The following is a 10,615-nucleotide window of genomic DNA, read 5'->3' on the forward strand; positions in this document are numbered from 1 at the left end:
TTTAGCTGTCTAGTTTTAGGTCTTGTAGTTTTAGACTATCTAAGACTGTTTTAGACTAGTTTTAGTTTTTAGACTATGTAGTTTTAGTTTAGTTTTAGACTATGTAGGCTAGGTTTTGTATTGTATTTGTTTGTGGTGGATGTTGTTGTATGCCTGTGAACAGGTCACACTTGAAAATGAGCCCTTGGGGCTCAATGTGTTTTTACCTGTATAAATAAAGGTTAAATAAAATAAAAAATAAAAAATAATTTTATTGTTCAGAGCAAATACTATTTTGCTTTATTAATCAGTTTTGCTGGTAACAAAGACCTTATTGTTTTATTAAAGACAATAGTGATGTGATGCAAATGTGTTTTGTTTAATTTGTTTAAAAGTTTTTTTTATACAAAGAATAGTTCAGCATTTCATAAATGCTATTTTGCTTTATTAATCAATGCTGGTAACAAAGACGGTATTTGTTATTTTGTTACAGACAGAAGTGATGTGCTACTGTGATGCAAATGCAATTGTGCAGTTATCATTTTGTACAAAAACATTGTTCAGCACTTGATAAATACTATTTTGCTTTATTAATCCGTTTTGCCTGTAAGAATTACCCACAAACATGGGTTCAGCCTCCACCAGCGAGCTTCTATCACACACTCAGCCTCCACCAGCGAGCCTCTATCACACACCCAGCCTCCACCAGCACCAGGCCTCTATCACACACTCAGCCTCCACCAGCACCAGGCCTCTATCACACACCCAGCCTCCACCAGCACCAGGCCTCTATCACACACTCAGCCTCCACCAGCGGGCCTCTATCACACACTCAGCCTCCACCACCAGCGGGCCTGTATCACACAGCCAAGGCCAGGTCTTCTGGGAGACAAACAGCGCAGGTTTCTGGCTCTTAGATAATGGTTTCAGTCGGCCAAGACAAGAGGCCCCCTGGAAAATGTGCTCGATCAAACCTTTTAGCAGGAAAACACAGCGGCTGAAAAATGTCCAATTCCCACAACTCATCATAAATCCCCCCCCCCCCCCCCAGGGAGAGTCTACCGATCGCCCGCAGCGGAGCGACCCACCGACCGACAACTAGAAGTGGGGCTGCCTGCCCTTTCACACGAGGATCAGATTCAGATTCAATTTCAATTGCCATTGGCAATAAGTACAAGTAAGTACAGAGACAAAGAAACACATTGGGCATCTAGCCAGAGCAGTGCAATAGTGCAATAGTGCAAAAGCCATAAAGATATAGGCTAGTCTACTGCCTGCAACTACGCGAGGGTCAGTCTACTGCCTGCAACCACGCGAGGGTCAGTCTACTGCCTGCAACCACGCGAGGGTCAGTCTACTGCCTGCAACCACGCGAGGGTCAGTCTACTGCCTGCAACCACGCGAGGGTCAGTCTACTGCCTGCAACCACGCGAGGGTCAGTCTACTGCCTGCAACCACGCGAGGGTCAGTCTACTGCCTGCAACCACGCGAGGGAGGGGGAGGTGTGTGTGTGTGTGTGTGTGTTTCTTAGCTGTTTTGCCAACGCCATGTCTTTTGTGTCACACCACAGGGCCCACTCGCAGCTCAAGCTAGAGTAACCAGAACACACAAACACAGTACACACAGTACACACAGTACACACAGACACACAGACACACAGACACACAGACACACACACACACACAGCTCTCTGCACATCTGAGGGATCATCTGCAGCTGCGCTCTACATGAGACAGAAACACGAGGAGAAGATAAGAGACACAAAAGCAGAGGGGAGGACGAGGAGACGCAGGGAGACGCAGGGAGCCTCGTCTGAGACGCGGGTCGCATATTTGATAAAGAGATTTGTGACTAAACAAACCGCCGCCTCCGACACGGCTCAGTGTGGCGCAGCAGCGAGGGAGACAGACAGACAGCGTAGGAGACAGAGAGACAGCGTAGGAGACAGACAGACAGACAGCGTAGTAGGAGACAGACAGACAGCGTAGGATGGTGCCCTTTTGAGTGGCAAAATGAGAGGATGTGCCCTATTGGCTGCCCTTCCAATGGTCTAAACTTGACCATGTGCACTGATGGGGTCCCATGTTGTGTGCAGTAGGTGCCCTTTTTTTCTTTTCGCCCCTGCCCTTCAAACAGCCGCCACTGGCAGCATTTGTTTTGGCACCGAGTCTTTAGCGCTTGTGATCTTTTCTTTCTCTTTTCTTTCTCCCTCTCCTTCTGAGTCCTGAGGTGGACGAGGTCACGGGCAACACACCAAAAGTTACACTCCTGAAACGACTGTCGTTCTTTCTCCGACCACGTCGCTGACACGTTGTGAATTGACGAACTAGCGGTTAATTCAGCAGTTTGACAGATAATGGAGCAGAAAAGAAAATCTTAATGCTTCCTTCTTCTTCTAGCATTATGACTGCCAATGGCTCCTGGCAACCCAAGCATAGATTACTTTTTCTTTTGCGATTGGCTGAAGGACAGATGACTCACTGACTTAGACAAATGTATTTGTTGTAAGTCGCTTTGGATAAAGGGTGTCGTTTAATTAAGGGTCATGTTTGGCTAAATGCCAAAAATGTAAAATGTGAAAGTGTAATGTTTAGGTTTGTCTGATCATGATGTGTGTATGACAGGGAGAATGAAGCGTGGAACACAGGGAATGATCTCTGACATCAGACTAAGTATGATAAATAAGCACACTGTGACATCATCGCTAACTATGATCCAGCTGCGCTGGCTAGCCTGCCATGCTAAATATAGATATATAGGGCCTCTGTGTGTGTGTGTGTGTGTGTGTGTGTGTGTGTATAAGTGTGTGTGCGTGTGTGTGTGTGTGCACGCCTGTGACTGTCTGTGAGAGAATGTGAGCGTGTATAAGTGTGTGTGTGTGTGTGTGTGTGTGTGCGTATGCGTGTGTGTGTGTGTGTGTGTGTGTATGCGTGTGCGTGCGTGTGAGTACGCCTGTGAGAGAGTGTGAGTGTGTATGTGTGTGTGTACGCCTGTGACTGTCTGTGAGAGAGTGTGAGTGTGTGTGTGTGTATGTGTGTGTGTGTGTGTGTGTGTGTGTACGCCTGTGACTGTCTGTAAGTGCGTATGTGTGTGTGTGTGTGTGTGTGTGTGTGTGTGTGTGTGCACTAACAATGACAGGCAGGGCAATGAGAGGTTTAATGAGAGTGTGCGGCTGCTCAATCAAAACACAGCAGAGTTAATGTCCTGTAATGTCTGCTATATCTGCTGTTCCCAACGCTTTTAATTAATGAGATGTATGTTAATGAGATGTATGTATGCATCTGACCAGGGTTTGTTGGAGCAGCAGACTATGATTAGACACTACTGAAAAGGTCTACTGAGTCCCAGGTTTGTTATCTTTGTGTGTGTGTGTGTGTGTGTGTGTGTGTGTGTGTGTGTGTGTGTGTGTGTGTGTGTGTGTGTGTGTGTGTGTGTGTGTGTGTGTACCGTATGTATGTGACTGTCAGTCACAAGTTTATATTCTACGGATGTTGTTCAGTGCTGTATGCGCGTTCCCGGTTCCATGTGTACTCTACTCTTGTGTACTTAATATTCGATGAGCTGATTATATCTCGTGTACTTCATATTCGATGAGCTGATGATCTTTCTGTGTGTGTCAGTGTCTTGGGCGTATCTGTCAGTCACATGTAGGCTATATTATACGGTAACCGATTCAGTTCAGTGCTGTATGCGCGTTCCGCATGTTCTGCTGCAGCTGTAGCCTCAGGATATCTTGGTATTTGATCACCCTCTATATAAAGTCACCTGCTCGGCTTTAATGACTTAACCTTTGTTCTTTGTTCTTTGTTCAATCTTTGTTTTGAGCGCCAGTGCGAAAAGTCTAAGCCCCGCCACTAATGTTAAAAATCCTGGAGGAAACACTGGAAGGACCATGAAGGTTTCAACACAGAGAGGTCTGGCAGCCATAGCTACTACTACGGTCTGAGTGAGACTTCAACATCAGGGTTCCTACTAATTTTCCATTTAACAATTCCAGAGTTTTACAGGACCTACATTTTCAGACTACTTAAGTTTGATTTGTGGGGTTGTGTTCTGGCACAAACATGTGTGTGTAGCATGACCCTCTGTCAAACATAACAATCAGTGACTTAGACCAGTGTGAGTTATCTGGCATCGGAAAAGAAAATATTGAATAAAATCCTGATCTCTTCTGGTTGGCATTGGTGGCACTGGCAGCATGGCATTTGTCTTTTCCATACTTTTCTAGGTCTGGAAGTGGTCAATAATTGATTCCAGACTTTCCAAAACGTAGCGTAGTAGGAAGGAACCCAGCTCAATGCATCTCCGGTATCCAGTCCAACCAGACAACACTGAAGTCATCCTGGGGTATGAATAAATCAAGAATCCTCCAGCAGCAGCAGCAGCACACTGTAAACCTCAGTCCCAGCTCATGTTCAGTGTGAGCGCAGACACACTAATCCCTGGAGTAGCTAACCCAGCCAAGAGATTGTTAGCTAAGGTCTGAGTGAGAGTTCTCAATGCCAGTCTCCAGTTCAACAACACAACACTGAACTAGTAGTCTCCAGTTCAACAACACAACACTGAACTAGTAGTCTCCAGTTCAACAACAACACTGAACTAGTAGTCTCCAGTTCAACAACATAACACTGAACTAGTAGTCGACTCCAATTTGGAGAGGGAGAAGAACCGACGCTCCCGAATCGGTTATTCCAAATTCCACTGCTGATTTATGTTTGAGACGACAAGAACGGAGGAGAATGTCAACCTTCTCCTGACGCATCGCTAGCTCAGACAATTAATTCAATTCAACTTTATTCGCCATGATGTGCAGTGCACTAGGAACATGATTTGGTATTCTACCATACTAAACAAGCTACAGTACATACAACAACAAGACGACAACACGACAATACTCAAGACAAAATATACAGTACCAATATGAGTGGATATTATGAATAAATACTGTACAACTAAGTGCAAGAATATGTAAAGTGCAAGGTGCAATGATCAGGAGTTATTGAGGAGGAGGGCTATGGCTTTGGGGAAGAAACTGTTCAAGTGGCGTGATGTTTTTGTCCTGGTGGCCCTGTACCGCTGTCCAGAAGGGAGTAATGCAATTTTAAGCACATAATATGCACACACACATCCTGAAATTGGTGTTTAAGGTCATGTTCTCACATGAAAGACTGAATCAGGACACCGGAGCAAGTGGATGAGTTTGCAACATTGTGGCATAAATTATTTCTCTGATTTGCGTTCTCACAGCCCTTTATGTAAACGAAGTAACATTCGCAATCGAAGCAACAGACGACGTGGTAGTTGATTGGTCAGAAAAATTTAAAATTGCGCGCCGTTTCTCCCTTTCTTATCCAGATCAACACGCATGCGCTGTTCTGTTTTCCTATGGACAGCCTCGATGCGTCGTTTCTAACCAGAGCGAAACCACCCTTTTCAAGCGGAGCATCCACGACGGAGAGCAAAGCGAATTTTATCCTAAACTCCGTTTCAAGTGAAGCAAATGTTCTAGTGAGAGAACACACCCTTAGTAATTTTTCGGACGGTTTTCTATTTTGGAGTCGAGTCGGTAAAAGACTCCGAGTCGACTCCCATCCACTCTGACAGCAGGACTTCAGTCAGGGTCCACTCCTAACATCCTAGTGTTGTACACCGCTACACTAGACTCATCCTGGGGTATAAATAAATCCAGACTCCTCCAGCAGCAGCAGCAGCAGCAGCAGCAGCAGCACACTGTAAACCTCCCAGCTCATGTTCAGGACAACAGCGTGAGAGAACACACTAAACCCTGGGTGTAACCTAGCCAAGAGATCCACTCCTCCTCCTCCTCTGCCATTCAATACCCCTGCCAAGACGTAACACCCCCTCCGGCAAAGATGGTCCGATCCAAGAGAGAGTACAGCACAGTGAGAGAGGGAGAGCGTGCCAACAGACAGTGAGTGTATGAGTGTGTGTGTGTGTGGGGGGGACGGACGGACGCTAAACAGCCAGGGCAGCAAATCCAGCCTACGCACTTCCACTGAGGTGTTTTGGACAATCTTCAACATCTGAAGCATGTAGAGGCACAGTGGATACTGGATATGAAACCCTGTTGTAGCGTAAAGGCGAAAATAACATCATACAAGGCTAGTGGTGATCTATTAAGGTCCAATTATGATGATGCAGCGGTCCTAATGCGGCGCTGCTTTACTCCTAGTTAGCAGGCCTACTTGTATTCAGGGACTCTGTTAGAACTCTGTATCTCTCTGACACACGATGGTGCTTTGGCAGAGGCTGACTGGGCTCTTTAGACTGGGGAGATTAGGCTATTTCCATACCCTGGTCCTGATGACCGGCCTGCCTCTCCATACAAGCAACAAAAACACAGCCAAAGAAGATAATATATATATATATATTTTAAAAAAATAATATCTATACAAAACGGAAATATAATATAAGAAAACGGTTATGTAAAGTGCTCATTAAGAAAGAGAGACATCGTCGACCTCCTCCTCCTCCTCGTCGACCTCCTCCTCCTCCTCCACATACTCCTCCCCCAACTGCCACTCTAGAGAGTGTGTACGTAGGCTGGGGAGGATGGTAGGAAGGCAGTTGGCAGCGGCAGTGATGGCGGTGAGGTAGAGAATGCCAGCGAGGCCTTAACCCTTCAGCTCTCAATGCAAAACTAACTCACCAGCCGCCCGGCCTCTCTATAGTCAGAGAGGAGGAGAACACTGCTGCCCTACACACACACACACACACACACACACACACACACACACACACACACACACTACATCCCAAATCAACCCCTACCCAAACATGTTTGAAACCATTCCTCAATCCCCTCCCCATCCCATGTATTACAATGAGCCCTTCCTCCGACTTCTACCTCCACCAGCCTTCCCCTGTGAGACTCCAACAGTATCATCCCTCTCAGATCTCAGACTAGCCTACAGAGGGGCCTGGGTGGTGTGCCACCATCTCCATCTATTAGCGACAACCAGAGAGCCATGAGACATCTTCCAAACCCTCGCTCCATTCTTAATACGTCGGACACCAAATATGGACGCCTGCAGTCGTCCACATAGACGTATACAGTCAAGGACAAGCCTGGGACGGCCACCTCCTCCTGGTCTACAGTCTCCTCCTCCTGCTGGTCTACAGTCTCCTCTCTCTCTCTCCACCTCCTCCTGGTCTACAGTCTCCTCTCTCTCCACCTCCTGGCCTACAGTCTCCTCTCTCTCCACCTCCTGGTCTACAGTCTCCTCTCTCTCCACCTCCTGGTCTACAGTCTCCTCTCTCTCCACCTCCTCCTGATTCAGTCTCCTCTCTCTCCACCTCCTGGTCTACAGTCTCCTCTCTCTCCACCTCCTCCTGCTCCTCAGTCTCCTCTCTCTCCACCTCCTCCTGCTGGTCTACAGTCTCCTCTCTCTCCACCTCCTTCTGCTCCACAGTCTCCTCTCTCTCCACCTCCTCCTGCTCCACAGTCTCCTCTCTCTCCACCTCCTCCTGGTCTACAGTCTCCTCTCTCTCCACCTCCTCCTGCTCCACAGTCTCCTCTCTCTCCACCTCCTCCTGGTCTACAGTCTCCTCTCTCTCTCCACCTCCTCCTGGTCTACAGTCTCCTCTCTCTCCACCTCCTCCTGGTCTACAGTCTCCTCTCTCTCCACCTCCTGGTCTACAGTCTCCTCTCTCTCTCCACCTCCTGCTGGTCTTCAGTCTCCTCTCTCTCCACCTCCTCCTGCTCCACAGTCTCCTCTCTCTCCACCTCCTCCTGCTCCACAGTCTCCTCTCTCCAGTCTCCACCTCCTCCACAGTCTCCTCTCTCCACCTCCTACTGGTCGACAGTCTCCTCTCTCTCTCCACCTCCTCCTGCTCCACAGTCTCCTCTCTCTCCACCTCCTGGTCTACAGTCTCCTCTCTCTCCACCTCCTCCACAGTCTCCTCTCTCCACCTCCTCCTGGTCTACAGTCTCCTCTCTCTCCACCTCCTCCTGCTCCACAGTCTCCTCTCTCTCCACCTCCTGGCCTACAGTCTCCTCTCTCTCCACCTCCTGGCCTACAGTCTCCTCTCTCTCCACCTCCTGGCCTACAGTCTCCTCTCTCTCCACCTCCTCCTGACTCAGTCTCCTCTCTCTCCACCTCCTCCTGGTCTACAGTCTCCTCTCTCTCCACCTCCTTCTGCTCCACAGTCTCCTCTCTCTCCACCTCCTCCTGGTCTACAGTCTCCTCTCTCTCTGCACCTCCTCCTGCTCCACAGTCTCCTCTCTCTCCACCTCCTCCTGCTCCACAGTCTCCTCTCTCTCCACCTCCTCCTGCTGGTCTACAGTGATTCATTAACAACAGATGACTGGGCGGGGGCTTACTAAAACCATCAAGTGTAGTGTGCAGTGGAGGGAGAAATCGGAGAACAGGCTCATTGAAATGCATGGGACGGGAATGAAGAATGGTATATCAAACACACATCACGGTGAGCCTGTCCTCTGATTTTTGCCTCCACTGACTACCACACTTGATTGTTTTAGTAAAAGGCTAGCCTCCACTCAGTGTAGCACAGCAGTAGCACCCTATTTCCGTTCCCTCTGAAGCAGTTATCGACTCAAGTAGGATCCCCGTCGAGCACAGCAAGGGGATGTGTGTGTGTGTGTGTGTGTGTGTCTGTGTCTGTGTGTGTGTCTGTGTGTGTGTGCGTGTGAGAGAGAGAGAGATAATCAAACAGGTAGCGTACCTATTTCTAGAATTACTAGAGATACAAGTGTATAATATTATCCATTTGACTTGCTGCCAATCTGTGTGATAAGAGCCCACTGTCATCAGAGACCAAAGACCGGCAACGTCAACATCTTTTCAGAGCTGCTCCAGTCAACCCCGTCTGTCTCCCCCCCCCCACGGGACTGCCAGCAAACACGTCCCCAGTGCTAACATTTCAGCTTCATACAGTTGGCACACAAAGCAATTAGACACCTAGGTGTGAAAAGTTTACGAGTAACCTAGAAACACAGAGGAAGGAGGAACCGGCCATTGTGTGGAGCACAAGGTTCGGTGTCAATGGCCTCACCCCCGGTGGTGTAGTCCACGTGATACGCAGGACTACGCCGTATATATACCCACTAGGAAAGGCCAAGGATTTCCCTATACCCACTTAAAAATGTGTGAGGATACGTAATGGCGTTTTGTGACAGAACTTGCACACTTTCATTCATAAAATTCACCTCGTCGTCTGTGTTACGAAGCACTTCACTTTTGGACCATTGGGACTGACTATAGCGTCATATACCATCAATGTATGCGACAGAAATATGTCAAATATGTCAAAATGCAGCACTATGTCTCCGTTCTTAGATTATATTGGTACCAGACTGGCAGCCATTGTAATTAAAGGTTTGGTGGATTACACTCAAGAAAGTACACAAGACTAATGTGTAACAGATCTGCAATGTATGGGTCACAATATTATTTACTGTGCTGGTGATTGTGCTGCCGCTGTGTTTAGGACTGTAAGACATGGATGCTGTCTCCGATGGGGGTGATCCCCCCATATATTATGGCATTTGTTGTGTCATTTTCTTTTCTGTTTATTTCTGATATGTGACATGGCCTCCTCCCCCCCCCCCTGTTTTGTTTTGCTTTGCTTTTTGTTTGTTTGTTAGTTTGTTTAAAAAAAAAAAAGAGAGAGAAAAAACATTCTCTGTTATTGTTTATGGACAATGTACTGCATAACAAAGTGCAAAACTAGTTTTCTACTATTAATGGGACAATAACCTCCCCCACGGATACTAGTTGTTGTTGTTATGTCCTGTTGTGTACATGTCTCTGTGAAACTCAATACAAATATATTTTTAAAAATTATAAAAAAATAATAATACATTCATTAAAATGCAGCACTATCATGCACAGATCAGCCTTAGAACATGTCATGTTAGTTAGATATATATAACGCTAGACAGGGAGCGCAGATTTATTTTTATGGCATTCCGAAATAAACGATATGAGGCTGGGAGGGAAAAATCACAGTATACCCACTAGAAACAACTAGACTACACCACTGCTCAACCGCCCATCGCACTAGGTGTTTCTGACATGGCGCTACGGTGGTCACCAGTGGCATACAACGCTGGAGATGCTCCAGGACAGTGTGTGTGTGACACATTTCTGCTTGGGAGCAGCAGGAGGCAGTGTGATGGAAAGAGAGCCGCGTATAATATAATAACTAACAACATCATATAATATGTCATCTACTACATGAGATTCTACTGAGGGTAGAATCCTGAGAAGATGTTGTTCTATATCAATGATAAGGCAGCAGCTACTAACTACTAACAGTCCAAACAATAAAGGTAAAAATTCCACATCCAGGGGCATAAAGAAGTTTTTAAAAAGACACAATTCATGACTGACAAAACTCTACAACTCTCCAGACATCAAAACCATCTCATCATCATCATCATCATCACTTACTTGTGTCTGTGCTCATCGTGCCCCCCTTGACCGTGTATGACCACCGGTCCCCCCGGGTGTTTCCCCCCCTTGGGGGAGTCGATGTGCGGGATGAGCACGTCCTCCAGGCCCAGGTCGAAGCGCTTGTGTTTGGAGTTGTCGGGCAGGAAGAAGAACGCCCCGAAGCACAGCGTGATGAAGGCACTGAGGATGAGGAGGAG

The 10,615-nt window shown here is 47.2% G+C and overlaps 1 protein-coding gene across 1 annotated transcript in view; it reads right to left on the reverse strand.

Annotated features, from left to right (window-relative positions):
* Positions 1-10,615, reverse strand: part of man1a2 (mannosidase, alpha, class 1A, member 2) — a gene marked incomplete at its 3' end in the record, with an annotated part of 51,177 nt that overhangs the window by 38,079 nt on the left and 2,483 nt on the right. Inside the window, exon 3 of the mRNA XM_080537021.1 lies at positions 10,416-10,615. This exon is cut by the window's right edge and continues 282 nt beyond it. Within this exon, the coding sequence (XP_080393147.1) occupies positions 10,416-10,615 (200 nt within the window). The remainder of the gene's footprint in view (positions 1-10,415) is intronic.

The sequence above is a fragment of the Nansenia antarctica genome (genome assembly GCF_963989245.1).
Source record: "Nansenia antarctica genome assembly, chromosome: 7".
Classification (NCBI taxonomy): Eukaryota; Metazoa; Chordata; class Actinopteri; order Argentiniformes; family Microstomatidae; genus Nansenia; species Nansenia antarctica.